Genomic DNA, 18,657 nt, shown 5'->3' on the forward strand with positions numbered 1-18,657 from the left:
TAGTTCGCCCCAGGCCTCACAAAAGGCTGAGCTGCTTCCCAGCCCCTGCTCGAAAGTGTACGATGTGTAGATGTTGTAAACGCACTATTTTTGAAAATAAAATATAAAAAGCCTAACTAAAATGGTACGTGCACATGTGAAAATTTTTTTGACTCAGTATGAATAAAAGGTAGCAGATTTTGCATTCTTCGCTGCACTCATCGTGCGACAAAAGCAGTTGCCTGGTGACCCAAATAAAGGCTGCGAAGAAAACTACTTAGCAGATGTTGAATTAACACAAGCATAGTGTCAAATGACATATTAATAAATTTCGGACATAAAATGACTAATTTATTCGAGGAAGTAAGCGTTTTTGACAATGAAATGTCTCTCCTAGGGGGCATAGCAAAACGTAATTTAAGCAGAAAAGCCGTTGTTTTCTTATGTATTTATTCACGAGTTGTGTAACGAATGTTTAACTATTAATATTTTTCTGTGGGTTTCTGATCATAATTTGAAGCCAGATGTAATCCGTCGTCCCTTCAAGTCACTAGCAGGTGAGTTCAACCCTGGAATATGACAAGTAATGATTACCGACTGTTGGTGCTGCGAAGTTATTGTCTACGTTCGAAGATATGCTTCCCTGTCAGCTGTCAATAGGATGTTCAAGTTTTAAATTACAATTAAGGATCGCTGTCATTAGTTGTAATTAATGTCCAAAATGCTATCATGTGACCAATTTAGGTCCAAAACGTATTTATTTATATCAAGAATATTTGATCATTATTGGGATGCGAAAGACAAAGTAATAAATTCGATTCATTGCATACAGCTTGAATGACCCGAACAATGAGACAGAAAACATTTGAAGGCACTTTAATTTATTGAAGGTGAGAAACTCGGTTCGTATCTTAAAGTGTTAATGTATTCTGAATTTCTGGACAGACATTACAAAAGTATGATATAAATTTTGGTTTTCCATGAAATGTGAAAAGGTGTTAACATTTGTGTAAAAACTGCACAGTTTTCATTCGTTTTCCGCAATTTTTGGCTGTGAACAAACTAGCAAGCGACGACAGGAAAAGAAGAAAGCCATAAAATATCTTCGATATCGCTCCTTCTTTTTATACTCGGCCCTTTCCGTCAAAACTTGCAGCGGCTAAATTGGCTGTCATTATATATATAGTAATACTTCGCTCGCACATTCTCTTAAAGATCGATTTGGGGTTAAGTATTTCAGAGGCGGATTCGTGGAGGTGTCCGGACAGGCATTAAAACAGAATCAAGAGAATATTCATATTATCTTGAACAGAATGATTTATTTATGTTTCCATGGAGTTAAAAAAAAATGTTAATCATTATGTTTTTGATTCAAATGTTCCGCAATTTCAGCAAGAAAGCTATTGAACATCTTCGATATGATATGCCCTTTTCGTTCTATATAATAGGTTAAAACATTAAGTAGCTCTTGTAAAACCCATTGCGGCTAAATTTGGTTCCATTGTTAATACGACGCTCGAACTTCCTTGCACTTCCTTGTTCATTGACTGCGTACACATCTCATCCCATTTATCATCCAGCTTGACCTCCACCAACAGTATTTTCTTTTGACACGACTTGATAAACGAACTGGACGGTCATATATACGTTAAAGTTTTATTGCAAAACCGGCCCGGCAACCTACATAGAAAATTTGTGTTAAGTTTCTAGGATGGAACAACTAAACAGGCGTTGAAAGTGGCTTTTTATTTCCTAAAACTCGTAAGTTCGTTGTTGACAGCTTTAGAGCTTCAGGAGTAAACGACTGAAGCACGCTTGCATCATCCGCCGCTCGGAAGAATAAAATGAAACTCATTTTAACAAAAGTTATGACAAGCTGTATATATTTCACCTGGTAAATTACAAATTTTCAACGATAATTCTGCCATCCTCTAAAGTTACTTTTGCATACTTTATAAATAAATTATCATTGATATAAAATGCGTTGCTGAAGAAATGATAATATAGCATATTAGAATAAAGTTGCAAACAGCGACAATTGTTTAATTTGGCGTGAATATTTAACAATTATTCTATGAGCCCGCGTTGGATACGAGGTGGTAAATAGCAAACGAGGCGCGAAGCGCCTCGTTGGCTATAACAACTCGTATCCAACAAGGGCGAATAGAATAATTGTTTTATTAAATTCTTCTTTAAGTTTACATCGACTGGACATTTCAGTTTGATGTAGATGAAGTGATAGTATGAGGAGGCGGGGAAATTTATGGCGTGGTGTTCACTTCTTGAGTTGAATGAAACACACGAGGAAAGCGAGCGAGAGACTGTTTTCTTCCCAAGCTTTTCATCCAATAATCTCCTCTAAAGTCGTCGATATATCCTGAAAATTGTGACAACAGTTAAGATTTACGGGATGATCCGAAGCAAAAGCTTTTCTGGAAACTACACGTCTTATGCAAGTAGAACGAATCAAGTGTTTACATTGTACTTGTAATTTACGGCTCCACGGCTGTCATCAAGACTGCTATATTATTTGAATCGAAATTAAGCTCAAAGTGGAACAGGTTTATTGTAGTATAAAAGGACAAAAAAAAAAAAAAAAAAAAAAAAAAAAAGGGTCAGCTTCGAGCCAAAGTGGCGCATACTGCCGGAGCTTATCCCGGTTTCCTTAGCATTAAGCAGCTAGGAGTATTTCTACTCCCCCCTGGATGGGATGCTAGTCCATCGCAGGGAACCCCCCAGCATTATTTCGCCGGTACCCATTTATACACCTGGGTGGAGAGAGGCACTATGAGAGTAAAGTGTCTTGCCCAAGAACACAACACTGTGACCCCGGCCAGGCCTCGAACCCGGAACGCTCGCTCCGGAGTCCGGCGCGCTAACCATTAGGCCACCGCGCCTCCCAGTAGTATAAAAGGACAAGACCAAGATTAAAAGGTAACAAACTTAACAGAAGTGCTGAGCCTAATTTTATGACGTACAATGAATGAAACTGCGTCAGTTTGCCGTTCTTTCGTAAATTATTTGCTGCTGCTACTTTATTCACTCGCTCTTGTTGTGCGTTTACAAGTATTATTAATTAAACTTTTCGCATCAATCCTTTTGTTTTGCGTAGTTAATTTTACTATGGCATTTCTGTGGTTTTTGTAGGCACCGCTGATTATTTCTTGTTCATAAAGCTCGCCAAATTTGCTGTTTTCAACCATTTTTCTGATGGAACTGTCGCTTCCCGCAGAAACATTTTACGCTGAGCGGCACTTGCCGCACTCATTTCCCATATAAGGTCAAACATAGGTATATGAGCTGATAACCGGGATTCAGTGAACCAATCAGAAAGCTAGAAATGAAATATCCGAGGTTGAGAATTTAATAATAATTAACATTTGAATGGCTTTTTCATTCGGTTATTTATCCCTTCTTCAATGTATGCCAATTTGATGAGGGAATTAATGGCAAAAACTTAAATGTCCAATGACGATTAGGAAAATCGTTTAATAATAAATAAATAATATAAAATATTTAATGAGGAGGCCTCCAATCACAAAAAGTGGTTTTCAGGAGGGTCCTCAGAACATGAAATTGACCAATAAAAATTAAAAAAGAATTAAAAGCGAACTCGACAATCTTAAATGCCAAAAAATGATAAAAAGTGTTAAAAATGATTAAAAACTAATATATAGATTTAGGCAAGCCTAAAAGCGGAGCTCCCAGTTATTTCCCCTTAATAATTTTTTAGACTGTTTTTTATTCATGTTATTTTCTTTATATACGATACGTATCCCTTTTCACCATGAACAACAGCACCAAATAAGAGTTAAAAAATCGATCAATCAAAAATATCATTAGTAGTCTATGCATAACCTTGGTTCTAAAGATACACTCGCAACTCTCAAAGTTAAACAAGAACAAAGAAAGGGTTGCTCTAGAACATATCCATACCCCCATCATAACTGGTATGTTACAGCTGTACATAACAGAACTGGAACGTTTTGCATGTAGCTTCCCCCCTCCCCCAAATGGGGGCCCTATACGATGGAATGGTGACAATGACAGTCTTATTATTGCCTAAGGGACCGGTCATTATTTATGTAGAGGGGGGAGGGGGAGGGAAAAAATATGTTGGAAAGATCAAAATTTCGGTAAGGGCCCCCCCCCCTCCAGGCCATGTAAGTAGCAAGTGACCCCTGCTTCTTTATTATATTTACGTGATGACCCCCCCCCCCCCTTCACCTCATATCTCCGTTTATATGCCTTAAGTAATTATTAAATGCATGTTACATACAATCTTAATTGCACACTTGTTCTGGATACTCTTTCAGCAATAGGGCAAATTTTGGATGAGTTATGTGTATAGCAAAAATACCTCAATTATTAACTCCTTAACTTTGGAAGTGATAGTTTTTACAAATTATGCTCTCATGGTGAACACAAATGTAATACCGGTAACCATGCAAAATATAATTCTTTTCCAATGATTTTCCTTAAGTGTAAAAGAACTACTTTCTTGTTGTTATATCATGTGTTATTACTTCTTGGGCTATTGCAGTGATAATCATTTTGTAAAAAGAAATAATTGCAGTCAAACCAGATATTAAAGCAGATAGGTCTGGATTCTTTATTTAACTAAAACTTGAGATAACAATGGAGTTTAGAGTGCAAACAGTATTTCTGTAAAATACAAATCACTAAAGTTGTACATAATAGTGGAGTTTAAACAAAAGAAAACAATAGAAATTATAGCATAAAATTGTACAATTTAGCGTCACTGTTTCACTTATAGTGTTTGCACTCTTCTATTTAACTGTTTTACCCAACTCAAATTGCTGATCCCCCTAAATCTTTATAAAATATTTTAGCCCCCCCCCCCTCTTGCCACTCTGAAATAGCCTTGACCCCCCCCCCCCCCCTCTACATAAATAATGACTGGTCCCTAACACCAAAAATAACAGCTTCCTGCTAGCAAACTCAGTAAAAGGTAGAGGCAAGCAAAATATTGACATTCCAGATGTCATTCTGCCAAATAGGGTCCCCAAAACGATAACACCTTTTTCCTTTACGAGTCCCTTTGCCCTTAGCTTTATTACATGTAAACTTAGCAAAAATTCTGGAGAGGCATAAATACTGTTTGTTACATGTAGTTCTAAACTCAGGTATAGATTGCTTGGCAAAAATTTTACCATGCCATTTTACCATTTTACCAGGCATTAAGAGATTGATGAAATGTGTATCTCATTATCATAATTATTGTTCTTTGCAGTGTGGGCACTGGGAATTAAATGTTTAGGTAGCATGATGATTTTTTTATGTACATGATTGTACCTTATCTGGCTTTATTTCATCAACTTTAAAATTACACCTGTCCTTATAAATAAATTGTATTCTACAGACAGTACATTTGTACATGCAATGAAGAATAAAATATAATAATCTGATTGTTCATTTATCTCTTTCTGTGTCTGCAACTCTGTGGAAATTCTGCTACCCGTGTTAACCCTGAAAAAGGCAAAAAAGACATAAGATTTGTTGATGATCATTGGCATCAAATGAATGTTTATAATTTTAAATTAGCTTAAATTGTTCAGAACACTCTGCAGATGCATAAAAAAGAGATATATTTTTCCAATTTTTGCCTGGGCCAGGGACTGTGTTGGGGGATATGTTCAGAAACAAAAAAATCCTTTGACCTACTGAAGGCATAAATAGTGCTATCAAAAAGACCTGGCATATAACTAAGCTTTGGTGGGTGTTTTGGGGTCAATCACTGGCTAAAATTCATGATCTCCCTATTAAATGAGGTGTCTTAAGACTCTTACATGTATATTGCTCTCTGACAGGTGCTGTTGAAAGCACTGTGATTAATTCCACGAAAGCTTACATATTCTCCCCTTTCTTAGTGATGTAGCTAAGAAAACACTACGCTGGCTCATCAACAAGCCCAACTGTGAAATTTCAGCTGAGTTAAAATTCTATTTCTTTATTCGCCTAGTACCACAACAAGACAATTTATGTTAGGTTAGGGCTTAAGCTTACATGTAGATATTAAGATTAGCTGTTAACAAGCGGAATTTGAACAGGTCAATTTGCACTTCTCCCACAAAATAATTACAAGTATTTCAGTAATTTGTCGGGTCAGGTAGCAGATCTTGTTGGGTTTTTTTGCCCTCCTACCCCTCCCCCCATCCCCTCTTTTCTTGAACAATGAAAACATTACATTTTGTATGTATATTTACATGTGCGGTTACATGTAAATTGTGTATATTAAATTCAAAAATAGGAACCATGATTTTAAGGAAACATAAACTTACCAAGCAGTTAAAACACTTATCATTTTTCAAACCCCAAAATTTTACACTTAAAAAACAAGTTTCATGCTCTAATGTAGATTCACATAAACTAAACTCTGTCATAGAGCATTTAGAGAAACAAAGGTATAAACTGACACTAATGTAATGCTTACCTTCATCATCACAGACATTAACTGCACCCCTTGAATTCCTGTTTTCCCTCACTAAAAACAAAATGTACACAATATCAAAAACCCATAAAAGGTATGGAAATCCTAATATAGCAAGTTTTAGAAATGAAACAGATTTGCTTATATGAAATTAATGATAAACTCAAACTGCCTCTTACAACCTCCATAAATACCGGTCACTCAATTAACCTCGCAAACCTTGATGTACATTTGAATGTAAATGTATTTTAAATTTGCTTTAAATGATATTTTCCTCATTGCAGACAGGCACATTTTAAACTTTTTTTTTATTTCAGGATCGAAAACTAACCTGCTACTCTTGTAGAAAAAATAATTCAGGCAAAAATATCTGATTAGTCACTGCTTTAGGCTGGAAAACTTTGAAAGGATTAAAAAATTGTACCAGTCACAACCATCAAGATAGCAATGCTAATAGCCACAATTCCCCTCTGGTTGTCCGGGGCAAGTAGATTTTCCTGTCAAACAATTAATTTTTCATGCCTGCTTGCATAATGGGTAAAGGCCCAGGCATATCATGATCATCTGACTACAAGTTAATTATACAGTCACAAGTTTGCTAATACATAGTGTCACATGCACTGTCCTAGGCCAACAAAATTTGAGAGCTGCTTGTTGACCACAGGGCAAACTCGAAATTTTTTCCAAGTCCTTATCCTATATTATAACTGATCAATTTGGTTGTTATAACATAAAAAAGTTCATGATCTTACACATAACATATTAGTGCTTTTTTCTCTATTGTAATTTACAAGAATCCAGGCGTAGTCAATCGATAGAAATTGATATCTCAAATCTGTCGATACAATCGATATCTATTGATATGAATCACAAATTGATAATCGGTAATCGATAACAATAGAACTCACAGAAAAAAATATTATCGATTGTTATTGATTGAGAAAATCGATGAAAATCGATACTACCGAAACAGGTAGAGCGCAAATTCAAAAACATGCGTAACGGTTGTTTTCGGCGACAAACGGTAACGATCTGCGTCACGTGGCTTTGCTTGTCAAATGAAAAAGGTAAACGCACATGGTTACATTCCTTTGCGTTCTGACTTCGTTGTTTGTGCCAAAAACAACCATTACGAATGTTTTGGAATTTGCGCTATACCTGTTTCGGTAGTATGTGGTCCTCGGGCCGCCATCAGCAATAATCATGTCGATTATACTGCCTCTTAGGCTGTCATCGATTGGTTTTCCTGATATACATGTAAATGTCCTGCCTTTGCTGTTTACAGAGAACACCATTATCGAAAGCTTCATTAAATGTTGAATGAAACGTTCAGGAATGTGACTGTGTATGTTGTGGTTTAATTTTGTTTTTGGTTTAAAATTTTTCAAACCAGTTTGGTTTTTATTTTTCATTGTCTCCTATTCATTATCATAATCTGAAACAAAGGGAAATAAAAATCAAACTGGTTTGAAAAATTTTAAACCAAAGATAAAATTAAACCACAACATGTACGTTCACCTTTTTTCATTTGACAAGCACAGCCACGTGACACAGATCGTTGCCGTTTGACGCCAAAAACAACCGTTACGAATGTTTTTGAATTCGCGTTCTACCTGTTTTGGTAGTAGCAATCGACAGTAATCAATAACAATCACTTATACCAAGGAGGCCCTGGAGGTGTAAATGTATATTCATTTTAAGGTGATTCCCTAGTATTACATTGCGCATCCTTGCTTACTGCGCAGAATTTTACGCGTAATAAGCACGCGCAGATAAACAAAATGGTGGCTTTTTTCTATGCGGCTTGGCTCGCGCGAGAGAGAAATCATCATTTTCTCGTAAACGAGTTCGGTGACCTAGATCATTTTTTCTGTTAGTTCGAAAGTAGCGATCAAATTCTTTCTATAAAAAAAAAAAACAGATCAATTTCTATGGCAGAATAATACATTATCACCGAAAAGATGCACTTTCAGCAGTATTCGCAAAAAAAATATAAAGGAAATATAAGGAATTATATGGTAAATACAAGGTCTTCCTGCTCCTAAACGAATACGGTGACCCCCCTTTTTTAATTCAAAATTTAACTTCCCTTAAGGTAAACAAACAACTGGCAAAGTTTAGTTGGAAATCTATGAGCAGTTCTATTTCTAGGGAATTACCTTAAAGATATTAGATGGCGTTAGTATTAAGTAAAACAATACAAAGATTGATATTGATTGCTATGGATTGTTATCGATTATTGGTTTATCGATTGTCTATGCCTGGAAAAATATGAATAAAATTATCAATTTATTCCCAGAACGGCTGTTATCAGATTACATGTATAAATACAAAACTTTCACAAAACATTTTCACTCACTAAAATAAGGAAAACTAAGCAAAGTTCTGAGTAAAAAATAGTATAGGTCATTGAGAAAACTATATTTCGCTAAGGCTAAGCAATGTCCCCTATTGTGTCTGACTCGAACACATTCTTACAAATTTGCAAATACACTTGTAAATTTTGATCTTGTAGTGTAACCGGAAATTTGCTGCGTGCTGTCTTCCTCCTACTTCGGTGATTCAATTACAGGATAAACAAATTTATCGCAGTAGAAGCTGTCTGCTTTGAATACAACTCGTGTTTAAGACAAAACGAATTTCAATAAGGTTGTATGCCCTTGTTCTGACATACAGGTTACACGAACGAGTGCTATTAGATGGAAAGCTTGTTATCTAAATAACAAAAACTTTTCTAATCTGTTAAAAAAGGAACATCAATAATAAGCTTAGCTTACCTTGTTTTCGTAACGGGATTTTGTCTTTGATCGTCTTTGCTTTAAACTCGACAAGTAGCTTGGAAGATTTACGTCCATTTCGATCGCTCACAATCTGTTTTCTTTGGCTGCTATCCCGGGATAAACGAGGAATACATCCAGAAATAATTTATCGGTAATAAACTGTCGTGTGCTTTATAATCGCGGATCCCTCTCGGTGAACTCATTCGTACGCTTGGTAAATCGGCATGTTGTGAGTTTGTTTCCTGACTTTTAACTCTGAACCATATTCAAAATTCTGCTGTTATTAAACCTTGCCATAAGTTCAAATGATAGTTCAAATAAGCGTATCATGAAATTTTATTTAGCCGTGCGAACAGCAACCAGCGGACCTCCCCAATTTCACTTCCCGCTTCATGTAATTCCACACAGAAAAGTATTTGTGCCCGCGATTCAATGGTAAAATGTCACTTGATCAGCGGTCAACTTTAAAAAAACATTCAACCTCGATGTGTTCTACATCTGAGCCCGCGATATGATCATGTGATACTGGTCAGCGGAAACCTTGTTTTGACAGCTGTCAATTTGACATAACAAAGACGTCCAATCATGTCTATTAGTAATGATTTTTCCCGCCAAAAGACGCGGGTTGCCACCGGAGCCTAGCTCGTTCCCAGGCCTAATCCGTGCGTACGTACTATCGGTCGACGTACGCGACAACCAAAATTTCTCGGTTCGATAGGATACCATTTGCCTGCCTTTGGGGCTCCGCACAAGGCGCCTTCGGCGCCTTTTGAGCTCCGCTAAAATGTTTATAATTAAAACCTAAGATATTAAAACCTAAGATAAAAAGCGATTTAAAAGAAGTTTCATCAAATTTCGCTTAAAAATAAAATGGGGCATTGGTCTCTTTAGTTCGTTGGGCAGTGAGGCCCAGTCATAAAGTGCTTTGAAAAAGGTCGTATTTTTATCCATTTTTCAGCTCGCGGTATGGCAACAAGGAACGTAGTATAGAGTAGTATAGTAGTATATAGAGTAGTAGAGTAGTATAGTAGTATATAGCTGTGTTTTGTCAGTGTTCGCCGTCATGAAAAGTGTGGATCGGCCCATTTTGCATTGTTTTCTTTCTTATCCTTGAGATTGAAGTGCCCAATACTGAAAACTATAAAACTTCCCGTGCTGGATTGGATGACACTTCTCCCACGTGAAATACGTTTCTTATACAATAATACCTTTCATAAATTTATCACTCTATGAAAGTGATAATGACCTTATTATGCGGCGGCTGATCAAAACAGATGGTACGAAGCACTTGAAAATGGAGACCAGTCGAGCTTGGAGACCCAAAAACAACCAAAACTCGAAAACAAAGGAACTAAAACTTTGAATCGAAAGAAGGAAGCGGTCAGCTCAAAAAATGGCAATTTGAAATGTATTTTTTAATTATTTTACATTTTTTATAGCTAGCGTTGCGTGGGGTACATGTAAACGTGAATAAACAGAACTCGAAAACGAAGCTTCTAAACCTCGAAAACAAAGGAGCCAAAACTTTAAAACTGTAGTGTTCCCCGGAACTTAACATATTCTATTCGGGTCACATCATGGCTGAGGCTTCCAAAAGCATGTGTTGAGTTCTTTCTCGGCAGGTGTTACCGCAACCTCGTTCCCAGGGATTTTCCCTGAGTAATTAGGAACGTTCCAAATTACCAAGGCAAAAGCAATAAAGCAATATTGTTTGAAGAAAATTCGAAACCCTACGCAGTGTATAAATGACAAAAAATGTAAATACTACGATGCAATGCTGCCTTCTTCAGGGGGACAAAACTGAAGAAGGCAGCATTGCCTAAACTTTTATGTGGAATTTGGTCTACATATGTTGGTCTTAAAAACGGTGTCTCAGATTTTTCTTTTCTTGCTTCATTAATTTTTTATGAATTTTTTATCCTAAAGTAGCCCTAAAAACGCCATTTTAAAGTTTAAAAATTCATAAAAAATTAATGAAGCAAGAAAAGAAAAATCTTGGACACCGTTTTTTAGACCAATATATGTAGAACAAATTCCTCATAAAAGTTTAGGCTCTCACGTAAATGTGTTCTCAAATGAACCTAATGTTGCACAACATCATAATTGCAAACAAAATGCTGACGTTGCTTATTTTGGTCTATATGATCAAAACAAAATCCAAAAGTACAATTTGTATTCTATAAGCTTTCAGAAAATATATACTTTATTGGGGTTACCATTGATAGTTTTCACACAATTTTACTTGGAACGAAATCGCCAATTTACCTTTCATGATACCTTAAGTCTTAACCATTTTAATTAATGTCTTTTTTTTCAGATTTCGTCCATTTTTTCCGTGGTTTTATCTGCAGTAAACATGTACAACAACAGCTCAGATTCAAGTTTAGCACAGCAAAATAACTTTGGCATAAAATCGTTGAGCAAACTTCTTCCTATTGCTATAGTCACAATTCTGACCAATGGACTCGTACTTGTCCTGTTTTACAGACGACCTCGTCTCCGCACTTCCTCCAATTACCCATTGCTTAGTTTAGCTGTTTGCGACTTTCTCACAGGAGCTATCAACATTCCATACTTCATAATTTTTTCTTTCCGAGTTGTACGGCAACCAAACCTTGGGTTTTGGATGTATGTTCTACACACGTTAATGGCCGTGTCATCTGCGCACCACATATTTACCATAATTGCGGAAAAATACTTGGCAATTGTCAGACCACTCAGACACCTCCTGGTAACCAAGAAAACGATGTTCAAAGTTTTGGCGGGAGTTTGGATCACCTCTGCATTTTTTGCTGTAATTCCTATCGTTTGGAATGAAAGAAATTCGCGTCACGTTTGGTACAGCATCCATGCATCAGTTGGCCTTGTTTTTGTGTTTTTTGTACCATATACATTTATGATTTATTCATTTATAGTCATGCTCAGAGCTATCGCCAAGAGGGAACGGCCGTCAGTCCACATAGATAAATCACGACTACAACAGAAGAACATCAATGATCGAAAATGTGTCTTGGTGTTTGCAACCATGGCAACGATATTTGCAGTTTGTTGGTTGCCATACTTTACCGTTATGCTTGTAATTTACCTAAAGTCAAACATTTTACCATCGATTGAAAAAGCTGCCCAAGTATTTGCCATTACAAAATATATGACATCCATTTCCAACCCTTTGCTCTACACGTTTTTTAAACGCGACTTCTGGCTCGCTTTGCGAACTCTTTATGTTAAAGGAAAGCCAAGGTTCCATTTGGAGAGCAGATCGAACCAAAGATGTCAACGCTGGCGAGGTCTGAGGTCTACATACAGCAGTACGAGATCATATACATCGCTCCCTGAGAATGCAGGAGCACCTAAAATGAGTCATACATGTACAAAAACAAATCTAAGCGAGCAATTAGTTTACATAACTTCCGTTTAAACACTAAAGGCGCACAATAAAAGAAACATGACTCCATCTACCTTTCACACCATCTAATTTGAATGTACGTTTTGCACGTGGAGGCAAGATAAAAAAATCTCAAAGACACTGTAAACAAAGAAAATTACAATTTACTCGAATTCCCCCGCTTGCCTTGAGTCAGATGTAAATTAATACTTCTACACATGTAGGTAAAATAGTTGATATTGTTTTGTACTTTACTGTTTCGCTCGGTTTACGACAGCGCTAACACGCCCCCCCCCGGTTATGATAAAATTAATATTGCGTCAGAATTACATCTTGTTGGTGTCAAATAATTATTCTTTAGTTCTTAGAAACCGAAATAGTTCAAGAAAATACTGGAAAAAGTTTCAAAAAGTTTAATTTGCAAAGAAACGCAAGCTAATTTTTAACTTATTTTCAGCTATTTTGTTGTTCGCTGTTGATTGCCTTACGAGCGCAAATCTTCCTTAAGAGGCCCGCTGTTATAGCGGGCTTTCGTGTTAAGAAAAGCGATCTACACGGCAGGAAGGAATAGCATATACTGTCAGTATAACTTAACAGCAGATACAGACTATTAGGAAGAAAAGAAAAAAATAAGATAAGATACCAGTTTATTGTTCAATGTGTAATATTGTTAATCTATTGACAGTGTCCTCAATAGGCACCGCAGTTCTTAAATTAATACACTAGCACTTATATAAAGTGATTTATTTATTCTATTGTACAAATACGCTTTGCTATAGTGGTGAGTTGTCACAGACTTAAAAAGCTTAATTAAAAAATAGCTTTTTGTGAAACCATCTATCCGATCAACCCGTCAAGAAGGGCTTAAGCTGTAAGCAGAGGTACTTACCGAGCTCTCAAGTGCAGACAAATACGCCTCCAAATAGAGAAGCCTATCGTTACACCAGACCATGGTGTAAGAAGCAACGATATTAATGACGAAGGTGATGATGATACTCTTTTTTCGATTTTGCTTAGAGCCAAAATACAATAAGAAACATTTACCCAACTGTACTTGCTCACAATTTTGAAATAGTTTTTATTATAAATGTTACTTAAAATACATGTACTAAAGATTAAATGCAACGAAATCAGTGACGATGACGAAAGAGTGAAATTAGAGAGATTATAAAGCGCTTTAAACGCGCCGTCATTCATTCATTTGAAAATTAATAACGCACGCTAAAATAATTTCGTACCTAACCCCACCAGAAAAGGTAACCCTTTTCATATTCAGTTCGATAGAAAATGAAAACCCTTTCACGTACCTACAGTAGGGTACTGCATCTTTTTTCTAAGCCTCCCCGTATATGGTCCGCTATAGGTAGTACCACCCTCTCTCCAACCCCCCCCCCCCCCCCCGCCCTCTCCCCCTCCCCAACCCGGGCTGTAAGCATCCCGACTGTATGAAATCTCTCTAATTGTCGTTATAAGAGTACCAAATTTTCCATTCACCACACCCTTTTTTTATCAACACAACTTTATTGACAGCAAAAGTCCATTTACAACACAACAGTATGCCTAAAACTAATTAACTAACTTAAACTAACTTAATTTAACATAATACTTAACAGAAAAAAAACCTATATACATTTACAATCGTAGTTAACGATACTACTGTTATGAATTTTTGTTTTATCTAATCTTAAATTTTAATACTTAACTAAAATACGATAGGCCCAGATCTCACTAAGAGAGATTACAGCGTTTCATCATATTAAATTCGTTAGGTACAACACATTACTTGAGGAGAAAACAACAAGATTGTTTTGTTATACATTAAAGCAGTAAGAGTTATAGTTTACAATACTACCTTTTAACAGACTTTTCAATTTCAAGCTTCCACTTAAGTTTTTTGACGAACTCGTTGAAAATACATGGCTTAGTGAATGTCTTTTGCTAGTACAAGTAATACTTGGCAAATAAAGGACAATAATTCAATTCCAGATTGTTGTTGTCGTTACAGCCAACTGGCTCTATGCCAAATGTTTTCTCTATGTGTGTTTGATATCAAATATTCAATGTTTTTTTAACAGACTGAAGGCTAACTTTTAGCGACCGGCGGGAGTCGTGTTTGGCCTGTCACTTTTAATATTTTCACTTGTGACCTTTTTTGACAGAGCCCCGTTCCGCTGCGTTGCACGAGATTATCTTTGATCGCAAGAAAAAATCTATGCTAAAGACTAACGCATGCTGTGCAATAAATTCGAAATGAAGCCCTTCTTCATTATGTGGAACACCACTTACGCACAGCTAAGAAAGAACCACCATTTAGCATCAGAACTGACCTTTAACGGTCAAAAATGCGATAAATAGCCTTCTCAACAAACACAACTTAAGCGCGGATCGAAACAACATTAAGACAATTGGTCCAGTTAAACGAGCCAATTAGAAAGCGGAATTTTCGATCCTGCAGTCAAGTACAAAAACGGCAAATAGAATGATTGCAAATCGTTCGATGAGACTTTAACATAGGAGCAACTGATGAGGTCCACTGAAGGACCGAAACTCGAGTCTTGCTTAAGATAAAACATTTGCCAGGAGACATCGTTGCAGCATCCTAGAAACTTCAAATGCAGTAATTAAACTGCAATAGAATTTTATTTGTTGGATGCAAGTAACAATTGGTCCAGTTAAACGAGCCAATTAGAAAGCAGAATTTTCGATCCTGCAGTCAAGTACAAAAACGGCAAATAGAAGCAAGAACTCAAATCACAACCACTCAAACTAAGGGGAGCTAAACATTTATTCAAAGAAACCATCGCTCTCAATGCCTAGAGACTGTAGTAGCCATAAAAATACTTGGATCTTAGACCCTCGCAACCGTGGAATAACGAACGTTATCCTGCAAGCTAACCGCCACTTCAAATAAGATGACGGTTAGAGACCCACTGATCTGATAAACATTATAAACTACAACATTCTTTTGAAGGCAATTAAGAATCTTTCAACAAACAAGAGCCAATAAATCTAACGAAATATGCCAGATCTAGAGAGCTAGCAGACACAATGGCATAAATATCAATGCTGTAACGGCTCCAGAGAGCGAGGGAAATCCTCCGTTAACAGACTGAAGGCTAACTTTTAGCGACCGGCGGGAGTCGTGTTTGGCCTGTCACTTTTAATATTTTCACTTGATATTGATATTGAATTTACTTTGGAAATCTTGAAAAGATAGCAATTTTCCATTGTCGTCTAAGACTAAAATGACTCCCTTGTCCCTCCATTCTTGTCGATAAAAGCAGTTGCCACCAATCCGAATGTCTTTGTTATTAAAAAGGATAAGTTTTAGGACGTCTTCCTCTTGCTTATACAGAGACTTTATTTCAAGAAAGTTGGCTAGTATCTGCTTATAAAAGGTCGGAATTTCAGATTCTTCTAGAATTTTAAGATCATAGTTGCACCGAAGGAGGAAGTTTAGTCCGCCATATTTCTTGAAGAAATATAATGGAATAGATTTCCATGTTTCTGTTGGAGTTTGGTCTGAAGTTAAAAGTCTTGAAATCCAGGCTATCGGGGGTGGAAGCGGAATCATGAATCATGAATCATAGCTGTAAAATTGGTAGGAATCATGAATCTTTGTGTTTAAAACTTGGGAATCATGAATAACGGAGATGGCTAAAAGAATCATGAATAACAAATGATACTTCCATCGATATTGGAGGCTTGTAAATATAAAATGTAACAAAAATTAAACTTAACAAATAAATTCCAGAAATGGCCTGAAATCGCATTTTTGAGCATGTAATTTTCAAAATTTTCTGGGGGAGCATACCCTTAGACCTCTATAGGAAAACAATGGAAACACGAATGTACCCCACCCTTGGCTTCACAGCTTCAACCTTTACTTACTTTATCGTGTTCAAGTATGTTACACAGTGAATATTTATAAATAATGTGACTGAAAATATTTCACATCGATTTCCTACATACTTCCCGTCTGAGGAGTCTCCATTTGGGAAAGGAGACTCTGCTAGTAGGGAACCGGAAATGCGCAAGCGAATGGAAAACAACAGAAACTGGTAACACGTTATTTTGAAAACCGGATGAAAAGAATAAAAAAATGAATCATGAATCATTGAGGTAAAACAAGACAGGAATCATGAATATCCAAAGTCCAATGACTCCGCTTCCACCCCCGACAGGCTAGACGTAGGGATTTAAATAAGATTGTTGGATTTGGGGCACGTAGTCCACCTCGTCCGTAGTCTTGGCATAAAACATCCCGTTTAATTTTGTTCCGCTTTTTGTTCCAGATAAAGCCAAAGACGGAGTTCTTGATTTTTGAAATATCGTCTGAATTTACATCAAGCACCGAAGCCGAGTAGACTAATTGTGAAAGGCCCATACTCTTTGCAATAAGACACTTACCGAAAAAGGAGAGTTTGCGGCCCCTCCAGATGTCAAGCTTTGTATTTAACTTGTCGATTTTCGCTGCAACGTTTTTTTGATAGTTTTTCTTATCGTCATATGAAATAAAGATTCCGAGGGCTTTTTCCGGTTCACTTGTCCAATTTAGTTCCAGAGGTTTTCTTCTGTTAAACTTCCAAGGTCCGAGCCAGATTGCTTTAGTTTTCTTTATATTTAGCCGAAGGCCAGATATATCACCGAATTGTCCGATTGTTTCGATTGTACTTTGCACTGATGCTATGTTTTTTAGAAACATTGACGTATCATCTGCGAATTGGCTTATTTTGTGTTCTGTTCCGAATATTTCGATTCCTTCAATTTTTTCGTCTTGCCTTATTCGGGCAGCTAAAATTTCTGCTCCAAGGATAAAGAGATAGGGAGACAGACGAAAGTCCTGTCTAACTCCTCTAGTGTAGTCGTTAAGTAGTTAGTCGTATATCCATTGTGTAATGCTGCACTTTCTGTGTTAGTATAAAAGGTTGCATTGTTATCCACTGTTTGATGTCGTTACCGAAATTAAATAAATCCAGTGTTTTCTGGATAAAAGACCACTCAATGCCATCGAATGCTTTTTTGAAATCTAGTAACAGTAGAATCCCGGGGATCTCTTTTAGTTTCGTCTGTTCGAAGATGTCAGCTATCAGCCTAATATTTTGTCCGATAAATCTCTCTTTCAGAAAGCCGGTTTGATCTTGGTTAATTATAAGTGGAAGTACTGACTCTATTCTTGAAGCAATTGCTTTTGATGCGATCTTGTAATCCACGTTGAGGAGTGTAATCGGCCGCCAATTTCCTAATTCTTTCAGGTCTGCGTCTTCTTTAGGGATAAGTGTGATAACCCCTCTACGCTAAGAGATAGATAATTCGTTATCTGCATATGCTGCATTGACGCTGTCAAGAAAGTCTTGTCCTATTAAGTCAAAGAAACATTTATAAAATTCAACGGTAAAGCCGTCATCGCCAGGTGATTTTCCATTTCTTAGAGATTTTAGGGCTTTTTTACATTCTTCGAGTGTTAACTCTCCTTCAAGTTCGTCCCGTTTATCATCTGGTACTGTAGGTAAATTTACACGAAGTTGCTCAGTAAAAGCTAGAAAGAGCTCGCTTGCATTATCTCCAGCGTCTGAAGTATATAATTTTTTAAAGAATCGTTGTATTTCTTCTAGGATATCCTTGTCATTCACTATTGTTTCGTTTTCTGAGGTAGTAAGTTCGGTTATAATTTTCTTGTTATAGTTTCTTTGTTCCATATTAAAAAAGTACTTTGTTGGCTTCTCGCCTTTTTCGATCCATCTAATTTTTGACCGTAAAATCGCCCCCTCTGCCTTCTTCTCGTACATATGGCGGATTCACTACACACTTAATAATTAATAACTTAACCCTTAGCATGCTATACCCGGTTTAAATGGTCATTCAACCACTTGTGACCTCATCAATTTGCACGTCAGTATATTTTTGTAATATGCAACTACCGTATTTTCTCGATTAAACGCCGGACCCCGATTAAACGCCGGCCTCGTATAAACGCCGGGTCAACATTGCTAGTTTTTAAATAAACGCCGGGGGCGTTTGTTCGAGATCCCGGCGTTTATTTGAGGTCAAGCTAACAAGTA

At 36.8% G+C, this 18,657-nt stretch overlaps 1 protein-coding gene and 1 long non-coding RNA gene across 2 annotated transcripts; one reads left to right on the forward strand and one right to left on the reverse strand.

The window, feature by feature from the left end:
- Positions 1 to 774: 774 nt before the first annotated feature.
- Positions 775 to 15,873, forward strand: LOC144656352 (histamine H2 receptor-like). The gene is made up of 3 exons (XM_078516581.1): positions 775 to 869; positions 11,528 to 12,434; positions 15,812 to 15,873. Exons 2-3 carry the CDS (start codon positions 11,567 to 11,569, stop codon positions 15,871 to 15,873), a joined length of 930 nt encoding a protein of 309 aa, XP_078372707.1. The 5' UTR covers positions 775 to 869; positions 11,528 to 11,566.
- On the reverse strand, positions 3,642 to 9,522 carry LOC144656205 (uncharacterized). The gene is made up of 3 exons (XR_013571284.1): positions 9,208 to 9,522; positions 6,434 to 6,484; positions 3,642 to 5,469 (listed from the first exon to the last, which is right to left on the reverse strand). It is a non-coding gene; the product is annotated as an uncharacterized LOC144656205 (long non-coding RNA).
- Positions 15,874 to 18,657: the final 2,784 nt, after the last annotated feature.

Source organism: Oculina patagonica, chromosome 6 (assembly GCF_052425735.1).
Source record: "Oculina patagonica isolate OP01 chromosome 6, crgOcupat, whole genome shotgun sequence".
Classification (NCBI taxonomy): domain Eukaryota; kingdom Metazoa; phylum Cnidaria; class Anthozoa; order Scleractinia; family Oculinidae; genus Oculina; species Oculina patagonica.